This window comes from Anopheles bellator, chromosome 2, assembly GCF_943735745.2.
Source record: "Anopheles bellator chromosome 2, idAnoBellAS_SP24_06.2, whole genome shotgun sequence".
Classification (NCBI taxonomy): domain Eukaryota; kingdom Metazoa; phylum Arthropoda; class Insecta; order Diptera; family Culicidae; genus Anopheles; species Anopheles bellator.
In genome coordinates, this window is record NC_071286.1 from 10105610 (window position 1) to 10123624 (window position 18015).

At 52.0% G+C, this 18015-nt stretch overlaps 2 protein-coding genes across 2 annotated transcripts; one reads left to right on the forward strand and one right to left on the reverse strand.

Moving 5' to 3' along the window:
- Positions 1–1218: 1218 nt before the first annotated feature.
- Positions 1219–4032, forward strand: LOC131210717 (Kv channel-interacting protein 1). Its single transcript, XM_058204000.1, has 5 exons — positions 1219–1374; positions 1967–2036; positions 2162–2232; positions 3482–3676; positions 3744–4032. Exons 1-5 carry the CDS (start codon positions 1219–1221, stop codon positions 3867–3869), a joined length of 618 nt encoding a protein of 205 aa, XP_058059983.1. The 3' UTR covers positions 3870–4032.
- A 4525-nt stretch (positions 4033–8557) lies between these two features.
- Positions 8558–13356, reverse strand: LOC131209360 (protein neuralized). The gene is made up of 3 exons (XM_058202413.1): positions 13188–13356; positions 9316–11063; positions 8558–9216 (listed from the first exon to the last, which is right to left on the reverse strand). Exons 1-3 carry the CDS (start codon positions 13354–13356, stop codon positions 8941–8943), a joined length of 2193 nt encoding a protein of 730 aa, XP_058058396.1. The 3' UTR covers positions 8558–8940.
- Between the last annotated feature and the right edge of the window lie 4659 nt (positions 13357–18015).

The window sequence follows — 18015 nt, forward strand, 5'->3', positions numbered from 1 at the left end:
AAAAACCCTGGGTACCTGGGCAGAGAAAAGTTCAACATTTCAGCCCCGAAAAGGAACTCTCGGATCGGTGCGGAACGATCCCCTTCTTGCTGGGCTGAAGGTTTGAATGAAGGTTTTCTTTCATTCTTTCTTGAATATAAATCATGTACTACCCAAATTAACTTGTGTGGTTTGAATTTAATTCCGTTCTACGGCGAATAGCTTCGCGGGCGTTACAAGACGAAGGAGTCACGTCAAGTTGGGCTTTCTCCGGCGGCTGCTTTAATTATTTTAATAATTCTTGCTTTCGGCGACACACGCCGTTAGTCACACGGTGCTTTGGATGTGCCTTCTTGCTGCAGCATTAGAATTGAGGCCAGGGAGCGTTGCGTCGACAGCTTTCCTCGTCGTCCAATTATGGATCCGCGTCGTTTCATACGACTTTGTAGATTATGAGATTTAGAACTTGGTTTGGAGTCGCGAATGTGGAAAGATTAATTACAAAACTCATCGGGCGACGGTAGCTCGGTCTTGAATTAGAGAGGCTTCGTTGCTCTCTTTGCTACTCTCATATTCATAATTTATATTAAACTTTCCTTCTACCCCATCGTTACAGAAGCTGTCTGGTGCAGCATACCACCACCACCACTAAGTACAACCTACGACCGTTTGATTGGCTGCCCAACCCAGCAGCAGGACGAAGCGTCCAGCGCATTCATATCAGATCGCACCCAATCAATACCGGTGCCGGTGTTTGATGGAACACCAACAGAACTACAGTGTTCATCGGCAGCTCGGCATCGAAGCTCGTTTCGCTAAGTTTTCACCAACTTCAAGCACCGGCTGGCAAATGTTGGCAAGTTTGCAGAGTAAACTTTGACTTTGCACCACCTTTGCGACCGTCAACCGGCCCCCTAACGAGACGGAACTGCGCTGCACTCTTGGGCCGCAAGAAAAGAAACAGTTAACAAGCCTCGAACCCCAGAGAGCGAAAGAGAGAGAAAGCGCAGAAATTTGCACCTCAACTGAGCTGGAAAAGTAGTTTATTTGCAACCGGAAGTGAGACTTCGAAAGTTGATTAAAGTTTGCCACGCTTCGGATCAGGACCGATAGAGCGTTGCGCCCGGATTTGGGTTAACTTTTGCACCACCACCACCAATCGTCACAAAGAGTCGAACGGGCCGAAGCCCGATAGTACGACCCAGCACGGAACCCGAACCCAATTAGGTCGATGCAAAGATGGCCACTCCACCGGACAGTCCCATCGAGGAGGTGGTCTACGAGCTAGAGCCAACCCGGGCACCGAAACCGATTCCGGTGGCCCTCGAGGACCTCTGCCGGTTGACGAAATTCACCCGCCAGGAGATTCGGGTCATGTACCGGGGATTCAAAACGGTAAGTGAATTCACTAAGGTTGGGCCCGGCTGCACCGGAAGCTGTTCCACCATTTGTCTTAATTCGGACATTTTGGTGGAGAAACTATAACACGCCTTTAAAGGCTGCGTAAACGGCCAATAAATAAATTAAATTCCAATTGCCTTACGCATTCCCAGCCAGCGAGGCCAAGAAGAAGACAGAGAGAAAAAAAACCATTTTCTCAGCCAAATGTCAGCTTCAGAAGTTGGCCACCGCAAAGGGCAAGAGGGAAAACACTTAGAAAATTGCGTGCTTCGGAATGTCGGTCACGATTTGCATCGCTGAATGTCACATAAATAAATCATTGCGATCCGAGACGGGAACCGGGTTCCGGGTGGCGGGTGCGACCCGATTCCATTTTCCAACCCAAAATTGTTGGCCCCGCGCTCCGAAGAGAATCCGATTTTTGATTTCCGCTCCCCACGGCGCCCGGAGCCCGGAAGGAGCATGGAAAATCTGAAAGCCGAAAATCGGACACTCGGATCACTTTCATCAATCAATCTTGTCTCCACCGCCAGCCAACCACCTCACCTAAAGGTCACCTCGCTATGGTTTTCTTGTTTCCCCGCAGGAGTGTCCGGACGGGGTCGTGCACGAGGACAGCTTCAAGGACATCTACGCCAAATTCTTCCCACACGGTAGTAAGTCGAGCCGAAGCAAAACACCCAGAACCGGAGCTGGGCCTGGGAGGACACCAAGCACCGAATTACCGCAATTATCCTAACCATTCTCACCTCTTTATCGCCCGCCCGTGTTTCGCTTTCAGATTCCAGCCTTTACGCGCACTATGTGTTCAAAGCGTTCGATGTCAACTGCAACGGATCCATTACCTTCCGGGTAAGTGCCCTGCTCCTTAGCATAATTTCTTAGCATAAGTTCTCACGGTAGCCGGGCGCATTAAGTCACGCCGACCACACGTTCGGAGTGCGTTTTGGGCCTGCCAACCGAGAACCACAAATTGCACCCAAACACGCAACCGCACAACGTTTGGTGAAGAAATTGGAATGAACCGAGCGCACCGAGAAGATTCATGTGTCGCCGATAGACTTCCAGCACCGTGCCGGAAGTGCGTGCTCCGTTCCGGCGAGGTCGGGCGAGCCGAGTGGACCTAACGTTCGATTCAAGTGACTCGACTATTAACACCAATTAATTATTCACAGCCCTAGTCACATACACCCGGCGCCCGGGTGGTTGGCCCACAGGATGCCACTGGTGGATGGGCCGGAGTGACGGAGTGTACGGGTTGTGAAAATTAAATTATAGTCGCATATTAGCCGGTCCCACCGAAGGAGCTCCCATGCTAAGGAGCCCGCCGAGAATAGGCGATGCAGGACCGAGCCTCGCGCTGGACACCCTCTGACTGGCCGGTTCCGATGACTGGGCCGTTTTCTGCTCGGTCGCGGCTAATTTCGCAGTGTAATTAGTTTTTTTTCGGGCTCCTCGGGCTCGGTTCGCTTTAACCGCCGGTGGCATTGCTGTTTGTTTAACGATCGCACAAAGAGCGTTCTTGGGCGCCTTGGTGAAACGGTTCCTTCTTCGGTTTGCGCGAAGAATGCCATTAACGCCACTTAAGTCACTTCCGCCGCCCGGTGGCGCCACCTACTCGATGACGGCACCCATCAATACTAACACCAACGGTGGCCGTTCCTTTTCTTCGCTGCGGTTGCCCGGTGGCCGCTGGAAGGCAATCAATTTGCATGCTTAATTGCAGTTCTTGTTTCAATTAATAAACACACGCTCGTCGCGTTCTTCGCGTGACGCCATCGTTCGCCTCGATCCCGGGGCCGATTAATGGTAATCTTTTTATTATTTATTTCTCCATCCCCTTGACTAGCGAGTAACCGGTAATTGGTTCCAAATCGCTTCTCACACCTGTGTAATGATCGGTTGGTCATGAAAGCAATGTTTAGCGCGGTCGTTTAGAGATTACCGGGATTTCGAAATTAATTAACCGATTCGTTCCAACTACAAATGACAAGGGATTAAAAGTGACTATAAAGAACTGTGAATTATTTATTAGTTTGTAAATTTAAACAGTATTGAAAATTTGGAAAAAAATATCTATAGAAAGTACATTCACTTGCAGGATCTGCTCGTCACACTTTCGACTCTCCTGCGAGGTTCCGTTTACGAGCGGCTAAGGTGGACCTTCCGGTTGTACGACATCAACGGGGACGGGTGCATCAGCCGGGGGGAGCTGGGCGAAATCATCACCGCGGTCCACGAGCTGATGGGTCGGCGGCCACACCAACCGGACGATGATCGGAAAGCCCGCGAACAGGTAAGCGGCCAGGGCGGCCAACATTCTCGCCCAATGTCTAACCGTTTCGCACGACCCACACCCGTAGGTTGATCGAGTGTTCGCCAAGCTGGACCTAAACCAGGACGGTATCATCACGATCGAGGAGTTCCTGGAGGCGTGCCTAAAGGACGACGTTATCACCAAATCGTTGCAAATGTTCGACTGCCTTTGATGACCATCGTCGGACAGTGTGTACGCGGGCTCGCGCAAACCCGACCTCGAGCGCTTCGCGTTGATCCACCTCTAAGGCCGGGTGGACGAGACGCTGGTTTAGGTGCGCCCGACCCGACTGGCCCACCCGAAACCACTGTCCTCGAGAGTCCACCGTGTTTTCCTTCATCCGTAGACCGGCCGGTACACAGTCCGATTCTTCCAGCTTTGCGTTCGATCTCGACACGCGTTTTGTTGTTTGAAGCCCCTAGAGTAGAGCCGACCGGTGGGCCTGTCCGCATTCCGCCGAACAGGCCACGGCCGGCCGGCAGCCATTCCATATCACATTCCAGCACATCTACGAAAGCAATACATTACGTTGATAAGCCGATCGGAAGATCGGGCGCATAGGATTATGGAAATGCATTTTAAATAGTTTGTATCACCAAACTTCGCTTCTGGCAGTAGGAAGTCCGATAGTCCGTGCCGAGAATGACGAAAGGAACCCGAGCAACTCATTAACAATCAAAACCGAAGCTCACCGAAGTTACAGCGATGGAAAGGGCGCCATGAAAAGCTTAGTTGACAATAGACAATCGTTTAACACTGGCTGCTTGTTTTAGTGCCGATAGATCGTTGAAAGTCCAGCGCAGTCCGGGTGCTTCGTACAGGGATTTTTGCGGTGCATTGGAATTGATGCAACCACCGACAAACACTGATCGCCATCAAATCATTCAATCCCAAAAACATGAGAACATTTCCCAACATAACTTACCAAAGATGGAAGCAAACACCCTGTAATGCATGCCAATTTCCCTTGCTTCAACCTAACGGTGTTGCCGACGGAACCAGCCATCTAGAGTAGTTCCCTCAAAACAGTTTTTAGAATGCGCGTGACGAAACGGAACGGTAGGAACACACTCAGTGCATCAGTATTACAGGATTAGTTTCCGTGCGATAGAAACCCATCCAAATTGTCTCTTTGTGAAAGACGATCCATTGACAAAAGTAAAATAAAACAAGCACAACATGCCAGAGAAAAGAGCAACATAACATTAAATGCATCAAAGATGGTAAAGTTTGAGCAGCAGCCAAAACAGAAACAAAACAGCATAACCCATAACACAGATAAGGTAGCAAAAAAAATGGTAACTAACATAACACCAAACGATACTACTTAAGTAGTTGAGTAGAGTAAAATCAAGTTCGATTATAAGTAGATTAGCGCAGAACGAATCAACGAATGGTGACAAACATGCGATGGAGCAGGTGAACTGGACAGCAGCAGAGGAGACAAGGGTCATGTTGTGGATTGCGAAATGTAAACGAATTTTAAACTCCCACGTTTGGTTGCAGCAGAACACAGGTCCGATGGCAGGCGATGGCTCACGCATGGTATGGACGCAGTTTTAAAACGGCAACAGCATTTAATCTCTCACTGTTTTCAATACTTGTTACGATTAATGGTTGCGGAAGCGTGGTTTGCGTATCACGGCCACGCGTTGGTGAACGTACATGTTACATGTGTCAAGGACAAGAGTTGGGTGGATTACTTGAAGACTTACTTGAGCATTAGCGAAACGTTTAGAAGGAACCTAGAGGAATTGGCTTTCCGAAAGGGAGCAGAGACAAGCAGCTTACCGCGCGTTGCTCGACGACTACCCTTCCTAGACTGGTGACCCTTCGACTAGCGAATGATATGGCATGATAGTTGATGTCGCGCCGCAACAATAGTGCTACACTTTCCGCCCCTACTGCTTGCCACTTGCATGGAACGTGCATATTCTTATCGAAATGACTCGCTACATAGCCGCATCGGTGTCTACAACTTAAAAAAAGGAAATGAAATAATACACGCTATCAATCACTCTCATCGCATCCACGTGAACTGTAACTAATCGAAACCCGCGCTATGCATTTGTTTCGTTTTGCTGGTTTTTTTTAACTATGCGCTTTAACACGCTGCGAACCTCAGGACCGAACATAAAGGATGTGAAAACTGCACTACAGTTTACCGAGCCCCTGATTCGTCCCATCCAACGCACCATCCAACGTGTTCGTGTTTTGCACTGACAAAAACTGTGACGGCACATTGTCCCATCAATTCTTCTCGAATTATTGCACTTTACACTAAGCGGTTAAAGTGTCTCGTTCCTATCATGGCGATTTGCTCGATTCACCCAAAAAGGAAACCGTTAAACCCGAGAATCTCGAACGATGCGTTTCCTTTACGAAAAGACAACACAAAATGCAACACATAAAACGAAGCCAGTATTGCCTGTAAAACTAACACCTCAAATGAGCTCTATTTTTCTAACGTGTCCTTGAATGTTATACATTGTACAATGGATTGGATGAAACAACCGAGCACACCTTTTCCCTCTCTCTCCCTCTCTCTACACACAGACCACTGTTCAAGAAACAATCGTGAGCTACTTGCACTCATTCGCTCACACTGTGGTGGCGGGGAAAAGGAAGGTCCACAGTTCTTGTATCGAATCGGTAAACGAAATTATTCTGTCAATTACGCCAGCATCAGTCATGGATGTTTAACACACGAGCACACGTACGTACGCGTTTCTGCATTTCCATCACCACGCTCCACGAAACTCCGGATTCCATCTTACCCATCCCGGATTGTTTGTCTCTTCATCTTAATGTAGTAAAACCAGTTGGCGCGAATTGAAACGCACTACGCCCGGGACGCCAAAGTCGGTCAACGTACATTCCCGCTCTGTCTCACTGTAAATCGAAGCCAATCGTTTTTAAATGTACCTGTGTATAAAGTAGTGTTTAAAGAGAATTGATCGAATGCTTACAAAAAAATAAAAAAGTAAAACTATTAATCATACAAAATACGCGAGGCACGCGCAAGGCGCAAGGCCCGTGACATAACGGAAACTGGAGTAAAGCGGAAAACAAATACCAGAAAGTTCTCTCCCACCAAAAAGTATTAGCAAACTGGAAGCAACCGTTATTAAGGGGCACCACAACCCGCCGCCGGGGGTGCCCGAAACAGCAAACGAAACACTAGTGATGACGACACGTCCGCAAAACGGGGAAAAGCTACTTACACATATAAATATTAATATATACATACCGCCGTACGCCGTGCAGGAGCAGAGAAGCGACCCTAGCAAACGCGTTGAAAACAGATCATAAACCATCGGTAGCGTATCTCAAGATGCTATATGAAGTAAGAGGGCGACCGGCAGCAAACACTTTGTTGAAATGAAACTTTAAAAGTAGATCATTACTAACATACTAACATAGCTAAGAGGATCGCACAGGATTCGGAAGCACGGAATTCCGGGTGCGAAACGGAGTGAAACAAAGCAGTTGTTAAAGCGCGGGCCACAATTGAAACATTTCACTCACGTCCACGACCCAGTTTGAAACTCCCGGTGGTACCGGGTCACTGGGTGGCAATATTGTTTCGGAATCGTTCGCTATCCTTCACATCGATTTGTGGTTTAACTCATGTGCGCCTCAGTTAACTCTTAGGTCCATCCGGCCATGGAAATGTAAATTGTCGAAAGCGGAAGGAATCTAGGCACCGCTGTTTGAATAAACCCGGTTATCAAATAAGTGTTTACGCCAATTGAAAACAATCGTTTTCCCATTTACTGCTGTGCGTTTCTTTCGATGACCTCCCCCAAAAGGCGGTTCCCAGGATGCCATATAACCCGACGCGCCATGTGCTTATGATTTCAATTAATTTTGTATTTAATAGTTCATTAGTTGATAATGCTTCGATTTGGCCTTACTGCTAGTGTTCACAATAAGAAAAACGTAATACAATCAATCCGATCGATCGCGTTCGCACATCGTGCCCCCCCGGGCTCGGCTCTCGTAACAATAAATTATGCTCAAACACATGTTGCGATCGTTCGGCACATAATCCTACATCCTAGGCAGCAACATTTTTTGGTGATTCTAACGCCTTCCTTCCGCACTTCCTTCTCACTGACTGACCGAACGTCCACGAAATGATTTGCCAAACCGCTTTCGCTACCGCGGTAGCTGCGGATTCATTGTACAAACGAAAACGAAAGTATAATCATACATCACTACTACTTAACAAAACTACCATCAATTCCAGCTCGATGCAATTCCAATCGTGATGCAACTGATTGCCTGACGCAGAAGCAAATGATGAGGAAGGACAAGAAAACTCGCGCTGTAGTGCGTGCCAAACCAAACTAACAATGAGCCATACAATTTTGTTTCTGTTTCCGGTGACAGTATGCTTGTTTAATTCAGTACTAAGCTTTCCAAAACGGCGGCTTTGACTATTTGACTAGAAAATAAGTATAATGAATCGATAGATGGGACGCCACCCAGCCCTAGCGCAGGTGCTTCGAGAATACTTTCTGCGGTTCTGCCACTACCTTAGTTAGTTGTGTTCTTATATGCTACTATTTTCCAATACCTCTCTCTCTCTCTCTCTCGCTACAGCGCGCTCGCTATTTTTGGAAGAGTGACTTATTTGGCAAAAATGTTTCGCTCTCGCCGCAGCCAACAACAAACCCGGCCACTGCGCAGAAATGCCCTCCTCAAAACTGGCCGTATCGTATCGCGTTGTTGTAAAGTGAAAGAAACAAATTGACCTCAAAATATCTGGCTATTACCTCTGAATAATGTATATCCCATCTATTTGATAGGCCTCACACTGCTCGACTGCCACTTTCTCGATCACTCGATCACGCCATCCATACACGCCATGCCGTCGAGCCTCACAAACTCACGTACCGAAAAGCGGAACCAAAATGCATTTTCTCTACAAATTTTGACTACTCAATAATTTATCTTTCAAGCAATAAATTATCAGTGCTAAATTTAGGGGCTGCTCTGCATTGGCCACTCTCTCACCAACGCTCTCCAACTCCGTTTTGGCCTGCGAATGGGTTCCGCATCGAGGATCGCTGGCGAAGGCGCACAATCGTTCAACAACAAACAACAACTAACGGGTTTTTTCACCCACCACTCTCATCACAAGTACGCGCCACACCCCCCCGCTCGGATCACAATTTTGTCCTTATTCTTTGGCTAAGCCCTGCTAAAAACGCGCGCACGCGAACATCCTTCGCTTCTTACGACTTGTACGTCCGGATGACGTCACGGATGACGGCCCGGCACAGGGGACAGTGGCCACCGCCGATACCGCGCCACTGCTTGATCGCGCAGTCGTAGCACATGCACATGTGGCCGCACATGTACAGGACCGAGTCGATCGGTTTCTCGAAGCAGATCGTACAGTCGACGCAGTTCGTCGAACTGTAAATACCGCCGGCGGTCGTCGTTGGCCCACTGCCGGTCGCAAGCGCTGCGGTCGAGTAGTTCGCAGCATTATTATACGAAGGAAGTGACTGTAGAGAGAGAGAGAGAGAGAGAAAGTTTTCCGTTAGTGACCGGTTTTCCTGATTTTCCAACGCCCAACTTCGCCTCGAACCGGGCTGGACACCTACCTCAGGGTAGCCATTGCTGGCAGCGTAACTGTTGTTGTTGTTGTTGGTGGCCATCAGTTCACCGACGGTGCCGGTCGATCCGGTGTGCGACGAAAGCGAAAGCGTCGACAGCGGCACCGACAGGGTCGAAGCGGAAGCGGTCATACCGCGGGTTACGATGGTGGCCTGAGCATTCTGGGCTTGCTGTTGCTGCTGCTGCTGCTGCTGCGAGAGGACATCGGCCGGCGGTAGGTTCACCACCAGCACCGTGCCACCCGGATTGATCTGGATCATATCGGGGCGCACGGTGGCCGTGGCCGCCACCGAGCGGCAGCTGGCGGCGGCCAGTGAGGCCGCTTCCGGGCCAACCGAGGACGAACAGGATGCGGACGATTGCATTTGTACTTGCAGGCTGCGGTTGACGGACTGCTGCTGCTGACTAGTGGTGGCCGCGCTGGTGCCCATCGAGCGGACATCGTACATACTGGAGGCGCAGGAACCGGACCCTGCACCCGGCACCGGAAGCGTGTGGGAGAACAGGCGGACGCTCTGGGTGGAACCGTACACGTCGAGGAAGGCCCACAGCTGGAGCGACTGATCGATGTGCATGATCACCGACGGTGGGCCACCGTTTTTGCTGATCTGCACCTCACCGTTGACCGTCACGCTGAAGCACAGCTCATCGCCCCGCACCAGCGTCGACGCGACGTCCTTGCTGACCACCCAGTACTCGGGCCGATCGAGCAGCATGTCGGAATCGTCGGGCAGATCGTTCAGCTGCAGCGTCGCCGGATCGCAGGACGTGAGGCCGAGCGCGAGCGACCCGACGAAGATCGGATCGGTCTTCAGGATCTGGATGATCAACCGCTCGCCGATCTTGACCGGACGTGGCGAGAACACGTACCCCTGGCAGAACTCGGTATCGGCCCGGCTCGCCACGAAGCGCTCGCCCGAGAACTTGATGTTGCGGCCACGCACCGGATGGAACGGTAGCGGTAGCAGACCCGGCGCAGGACTGTTGTAGCGCACCGACGTCGTGGGGCTCAGCATTCCACCGCCGCAGGTCGTTGCCGCACCGGGCACCGGACGCTCCTCCATCAGCTGGTGGTTGTGCTGGTTGATGCTGAGCGACTCGAGCTGCGGCACAATCTCCTGGTCCGTCGAGCGGCGCGACTGACTCTGGGCCAGTGGCTGGTGCTGGTGGTGCTGGTGGTGATGCTGCTGGTGCTGCTGCTGCTGCGCCTGGAACATGTAGATGCGCGAATCGAGGAACTCGATGGCGGTCGAGTTCCCGTACACGTCGATCACGGCCCACAGCGGGCCGCGGGCGTCCACGTCCGTGATGAACACGCCCTTCTCCTCGCCGTTGATGCCGAAGTGCACATCGCCGGACGGGGTGACATAGTAGAAGAGCACGTTGTTCCGGTAGCAGTACCGCTCGTTCAGTGCCTTCGCCCAGAAGCCGGGTTTGTTCGTCAGGTCCGGGCAGGCATACTTCGGCAGGTTGCCCCGCAGCGAGGCCGGATCGTTGCACGTGAACCCGAACCGTATCACGCCGCTCCAGTTGTTCGAGATGTCCAGGAACTTGACGCAGACGCGCTCGTTGACGCGCACCGGGCGCGCACTGAACGTGATGCCCTTGCAGAACGACTCGTACCGCTTGGCGACCGAGCCTTCGCGCGAGATCCGGATGTTGTCACCGTGCACGCTGTGGAACTGGAGCGGAGGTAGATTGTTCGGCCCCGGGCAGGACGATGCACTCCTCGTGGCTGCGAGAGACAGAGCGAGAAAGAGAGAGAAAAGGAACCATTAGCTGATGGGACGAGAAGATGAAGAAGCAGGGCACGATCGAATGACGGCCGGGCGCAGGTGTGATCGATCGCCTTCCGGTGCAGGCAGGCAGGAAGGATGTGACCCATTAACCGGGGGTCCTAAAAAACGAAACGCGGCAAAACGGAACCCGGACCGAACCGGAACGGAAGCGAAGAATCCGAAAACGTGCGCAGCGCGCATCGGAAGTGGCACTTCCGCGACCGCTTTTGCTAGCGCAGTCCCTCTTTCCCGGCGCTTTCTTTCTTCTCTTGCCGTGTTTCGCCTTCGCCGCCCGCATTGCGCGCCGTGCGCGTGGAGGGCCGATTACCGGCGACATCCGGCCGATCTTATAACGGGGAGCGCGTTTCGGGTACTTGAAAATGGAAGAAGCAGTGGAAGCGGGGAGACGACGGCTGCCAACGAGCGCATTCCGGTGCGTTCGATCAATTAATGTTTTTAATGTCCGCTCAGCGCCGGGCCGCGCGAGTTTGTGATTTGTGAGGTCTCCGCGTCTTTCTTCGGTGTCTCCGTCTTCGCCATCCCCCACCTCCTTCGAATTAATAGCTCTATCTGTGGCCATCGGAGAAAATAATGGGCTGTCGCTCTCGGAAGAGCAGGATTTGCCGTGCGTAATTAAGGAATGGATTTGCGCGGTAAGTCGCAAAATAAAAATGGTCCACATCTGGCCAAATCTTCACGTTTGTCAACAACACCCACAACCGCACCCTATTTATATACCCCGCACGGGGTAAAAGGTTTTCCAATTTTCCGCCTCCATTTTTCCAATCCCACCGGGAATCCCATCGAGAGCGGAGAGAAACTGGCCAGATGTTGATTAGAAACGCAAACGGCCGGCCCTCTCTTCGGGGGAGGATCTTCCCTTCGAGGACGGGAATCGGTAAGGGATGGGCCATAAAAACCCCCGACGAGGCCGAACCCCGACATCCGATTCGTCTCACAGTCTCTGCTCGCCTTCCATCCTCGGTTCCTCAGGACCGCGGGAAGCGGGAAGAAAAAAGTGGACCCGACCCCCGGCCCGGAGACGGAATAATAATCGGAACGCTCGGCTTGCCGCAATGATCGAATCCGCGGCGACGCCACCGTTGATACGCACGGGGCACGCGGAAAATGTGGCATAAGGCGAGAGGACAAGAAAAGAAGGGAGAAGCGACAGAAGCACCTTAGGCCCCTTCCCCCCGGTCAGTCCGGTGATAAGTGGCCGCCAATCGGGTGGCGCCACTGATGGCGCTGGGCGATGGTGGGAAAAACGTTAAGTGAAGTAATGAAAATTTTTGTGTTTGATGCCGGCTCCGGTCTTCCTGTGGCCGCCACCGTCGTTATTATTTTACCTCGTTTTTTTTTTCTATCCCTCCCTTTTTTGCTCCCGCTCAGACTCGGCCCAGAGAGAGGTTGGAATTAATTATTTGTTGGTGCGCCGGGTCGGGCGACAGGACGGCGCGACGATACCTTCCGCGCAGCGATGAGTCGTGTGCGGACGCCACAGGAATCACGGTCGACGGGTTGTGGTTCCGGTTGTCGATTCTGGTGCTTTATTCGCGCAGTTCTCCATCACAACGCGAACCACCGTGAAAAGCTCCACACTATGGTGGAGTTCCCGTGCTCCGGTTGTCCGGTCGAAACCGTAAGTCCCCGACCCGTCACGGCACGCTGGCCATCGCCCTTCCGTAATAATTGCGACGCGCTCGAGCGAGCGACATAAATATGCTAAGCGTCGTTATGCTCGGTTCGGCCCGAAAAACGTAATCCTGCGCCTCGTTCCGGGCGGGGTTTTTCTTCCTGGGCACGGCCAGGAACTCTGCCCGCTCGAGTGCGTCCGACCGAAAAGCCGAGGGGGAAAAAGTTCGTTACGAAAACGACGGTTTAAGGCGACGGTTACGCACGCAAACACGGGTCGGGTGTTTTGAGGGGGAAAAGCCGACACGCAGCTGCCGCCGAGTTCCCTTACCACGCCACCACGGGCAACCCCTACGGACGATATCCTGTTACGATGCGAGGGGGAAGTGCAACCGCTTTTTTTTTCTCGCAGGACGCAGCCTACAGGACGTCGCCCCGGTACTAACCTAGTCCCATCCGCTTCTTGATCTTCTTCAGCACCTTCATCTTGTTCTTGATGGGTGAGAAGATTGTGTCGTTTTTCGGCTTGCCCTGCTGCTGATGCTGATGCGGCTGCTGCTGCTGCTGGCACTCGACGATAGCGGCACCGGAACTGATCGGCTTCAGCACACCCATATAGAGGCCTGATGATCGTCCACCCCGTGCGAGGCGGAACGCGTCCGAGAATCAAGTAAAGAGTTTCTGCCTGCGTGTGCTGCCACTTCCGGCGCGCTGTTCGCCTTGTTTTGACACTCCGCGCACGATCGGCACAGCAAACTTTCTCCACCGTTCTGGCCGTTGTTACGTTCACAGGGTGTTCCTTTTTTTTTTTTTGGGACGCTCTGCTCGGGGGCGACTCCAAGAGTGTTTGTGTTGCCAAGGGTGGCCACAACAATAAAACACGCACGAACACCGCACACCGAACGCTGTTTACGCGAAACTTGCGAACGAATCCGTGCGAAATCGGCGATCGAAGAAGGCTCTGGTTCGCGAACTTTGGCTTCTTTCACTCCGTCGGTGCGCTCTTCTTCACCGGATTCTCTCTCTCTCTCTCTCTCCCTCTCTCTGTCTCTTTCTGCTTATGGTCCGCGTGTGTTTAACTGCTTCGCGCGCGCGCGAGCGCGCTCGCCGGGACCGGAATTTCGCGATCGTCACTGATTTTTCCCACGGTTCGAAACGCTGCTTCTACCTCTTCCTGGAGCGAGCGAGCGAACGAGCGAGTGAGCGAGAGAACGGGCGCTCACGAGCGAGCGGGAGCGAAAGCACAACAAATCTCGCTGTCGATACACACAAAAACCAAAAACCGTGGCCGCGAGATTCGATGTCAAAGAGTTTGTTGTTCGTATATTCACCAGTGCTGTGGTGCACTAAATTTACTGGCAGGATGTTACTTTTAATGACGGTTTCATCAAACAGTGCACGTCCGCGGGTTGCTGAACGAAACTCAGCCACACACGGTTCGAGGAGGAGATTCGGTCAGGGCCACGGAAAAGAGGCACGACTGAACCGCGGAACGAGTTGAGCTGAACTGAATTCTCCGTCGAACTCGACTTGCGTATTTCGACTCACCCGTCGCCGAGGGAGCGAAACGCACTGCGGCCTGCCGTCTCGCTCGCTCGCTCACATCGCCTTCGTCCTTTCCTTCTCGCAGCAGCAGGCCAGCATAAAAACACCCGGCCACCGGCGATCTCACTCGCTCACTCGCTGCTCTCGCTCTCTCCCAGGCGGCGCAGCATAAATTCGCGGCTCTCTAGGGGCTGCACATACGCATACCTGAGCCACGGGGCCCGCATACACGCTCAGCGTTTTACTCATCGGCTGCACACACTCCCGCCGCCGCTGATGCGCTTGCCGCCTGCGCCGCCAGCTGCTCGCTTTCGTTATGCTCTCGCTCTCTCGCTCGCTCGCTCACGTTAGGAGTCGGCGGGTCACAACATTTCCAGGCGCATCACCATTAGACGGCGCGATAGACGTGGGAGATTCCCCCGGCCGGCCTTTCGCGAGCTCCTCGGCCCGGCCCCCCCCGCTTGTTCTAGCAGCACGTGGACTGAAAAGTCACGGGTCTAAGTACCAGAAATAGCGCTAGTCTAAGTACTGCACCTTCAAAAGAAAAAGGTGTTAAAAGTTCGTAAGTAGAATCATAAGGTTCACTACTCCAAAGCGATTTCTTGTTTTAATGTAACACTGCTTCTTGATGGGAAAAATACCGTTCAAACGAAGCAATGGATTGAAAAGTGTTATAAGGACTACGCTCCATCGGAAACAACAGTAAAACGTTAATTTCCTGACTTCAAACGGGGTCGTAGAGACACTGACGATGCTGAATGCAGCGGACGTCCAAATGAGATGGTAAAACTAGAAAACATTTTCAAAATCAACAAAATCGATTTGAATGGTCGAATAGTGAAGTTGCGTGTGTTAGCCGGCATTGTAAAGATATCAAAAGAACGTGTTGGATTTATATTGCATGAACTTTTGACTATGAGAAGCCTCTGTCCAAAACACCCGAAAGCACAACAATCGGCTGGAACGGTGATGGCCTTGGTATTTAGGGATGTACGTGGTGTAATATTGATCGACTATTTTGAGAAAGGAAACAAGGAAAAGGAAAGGAAATAAAAAAATCTGTTTCATCAAGACCACTACATGAAGTGAAATTTAAAATGACCTCATACTAAACTTAAAACTGTTTTGAGACAAAAAGTAAAGATCGTTCTACAAAAGTTATATTGAAGGAGATTACGTTGAAGCCTAAATCCAACTTAGACCAAAAACAAAACATTTTCCCCCTTAGGAGCAGCACTTTTTAGCCCATGTGCTTACATGGACGCGCTAGGAGCCATAGACACCACCGCCTAGACCGCTCCGCGGATCACGCGATCGTGATCGCCTCCACCGCCACCGTCATGATCGTGAAACCCTTTCTTCATTTTGGAGCCAGAGTTTAGCCCAAGAAATGGGTTTCTCACGGCGTCTTCCATCAAGATCCGTGTGGGGTGGTAGGGTAGTGGGTAGCACTTGAGAGCTAACTACGAGTTCCACATCCATCGGAACAGGAAGTTAACGGGAACTGGGGTGCCAAATTGGTAATCGCGCCTGAAACGCTAGACGAGCCTTCCGTTCGACTTCCCCACCCTGAGTTCCCCGATTGGTGATCTTGAGTAGATTTTTGGTCCACTACTCAGCGACGGCCCATTAGGCTCTCTATCAGCAGGCGACCCAACTGATATCCATCCATTCTCGGGGCCTGCTCTTGACCACCCAAAACGCGCGGGCCCTTGAAAAAAAATATTCTTTCCCATCGCCCTTAACCCATCAACCCATTAACGAGCCTCCGAGCGCGTCTGACTCACCCGGCCGAAAGATAATCTCGAAAGTATCACTGCCCTTCCAAAACCGGCAGGGTCGGTCCATCCATCGCTACGCGTTCCCGGTTCCCGTCGTCCGTCGTAGGTCGTGCACTTAACACGCTGCCCGCCGGATCATACGCAACACGGTTGCCGGTGGCCGGGCCGGTTCAAGAAGTCGTGTGAACAGTTTCAGATCATGTAGCCTTCATGTTTCTCCCGGTGCTGTTTCGTGACCGAACGCAGGGGTGCATCCACAAACGCGCCTGGTCGCGTCAAAACGGCGAGCCGGATTTCTTCCAAAATCTTCCCGCAGGTTTCCCCGGTTCCCGGTGGCTCCAGGTTAGGCTCCCGAGCAGGGCGCTGATGGTGCATAGGCGGAAAATGGCGGAAGAGGATTTGCGCGAAACATTGAAACCCTGAGAAAGTCTCTCGTTTTGCGCGCGCCCGCTAAGTGGTTCTTTTCTTCGGCACGGGAAAGGTCTAAGGTGACTCAACGGGCCCAGCGATCGCTGGCGGATCGCTTCCACGATCAGCTAACCCAGATACACAGCCAGCGCACTGTGCGGTACGGCGTAGCTGAATCGCGCAAGATCTCTTCTCGGTCTCCGTCTCGGACCGGACGCGCGATGTTTAATTGATTCCTCCATTTTTCTGGCCCACAGTCTTGGGGGCCCGATAAATGGCCCCACCGCCCGTTAATGGATGTCAGTCTCAACGCTCTTACCTCTTCTTCCTGCTACTTTCCGATCGCTGATTGGGGAAACACTCGACGGTGTGTTTGAACAAATAGATCGATCGTTCCTGCCGATTGAGTCACAACCACGGGATACGATAAATCTTCGGCTAGCGCGACGTGTACGCCACCCAACCCGCGTTCATTGACAGTGGGAACAGCGAGAGATCAGCCCCAACAATCAGAGCCCGGAGCGGGCAACCGATTTTACGTTACTGCATTTTATGAGGTTCTAATGCGGCTGGCGGCCGGGCATCGGTTCGTTTCTCTCGGTGGTTCCCATGCCACGGCCTTCTTCTTCCGCCCCGGGGCTCTTGTTTCTCGCCCGGGCTCGACTGGCATGATGATGGCAAGCGATGACACACACGCCATTTTCTCACGCCACGAAAGCTCCAGCCAGGGCTGTCGATTGGGGCTTGGCGGCGCGTCCTCGGGTTCCCAGGTGATCAGCGTTAAGCGAACGTTTTTGTCATCGGTAATGATGGAAAATTGACTCTCCACTGACTGACGGATGGGACTGACTGACGTGACGCCGACGAACTCGCAGTGCCGCGATAAAAACGGTACCGCGGGACACTAATCACAGGAAGTGCAAAAAATAGTCGGGCCCCAAACAAAAGCAGCATCTTTCGGAGAGGAGAAAAACGATGTCTTCGATCACCGATCACTCGGTCGGTGTCGGGTCGGGTCTTACTAATCGCCTGGAGTCTGTGAACCATGTCGCTAGAGCGGAACACCAGTGTTGGAACCATCTTGTCTGATATTCCTCTATGTCCATGTCTTTCGGTTCCGATAGCTACCATAATCCGGTGAAGATTAAATACTGGATCGATGTTTGCCTATGCGCCGATCAAACTTCTAGTCAGCGCACATTCCTGTCACCGGAAAAGCCAATCAATTAACAGCCTAACCACACTTCCAAAAGGGCACCCAAAAGGGTGAGAGAAAGCCCGAGCCGAGTTGTCGGTTCCACTTAGCTTATCAATAAAGTTTTACAACCTACAACAGTGCCTCGAGTGGCACCACACCTTTCGTGGACAGGGGCGTCGGTCAGTCGAAGTTGTCTAACACATTTTCTCAAAACCCTTGCCGGGGGCTTGCCTGATGGAAGCCAACGGAGCGGAGGGTTCCAATCAAACGGTTCACGTTTAAATATTGATTTTCCCATCTGGACGAGGGCCTCGAGTCGCTTTGTCCGCCTGTCCGCGGTGG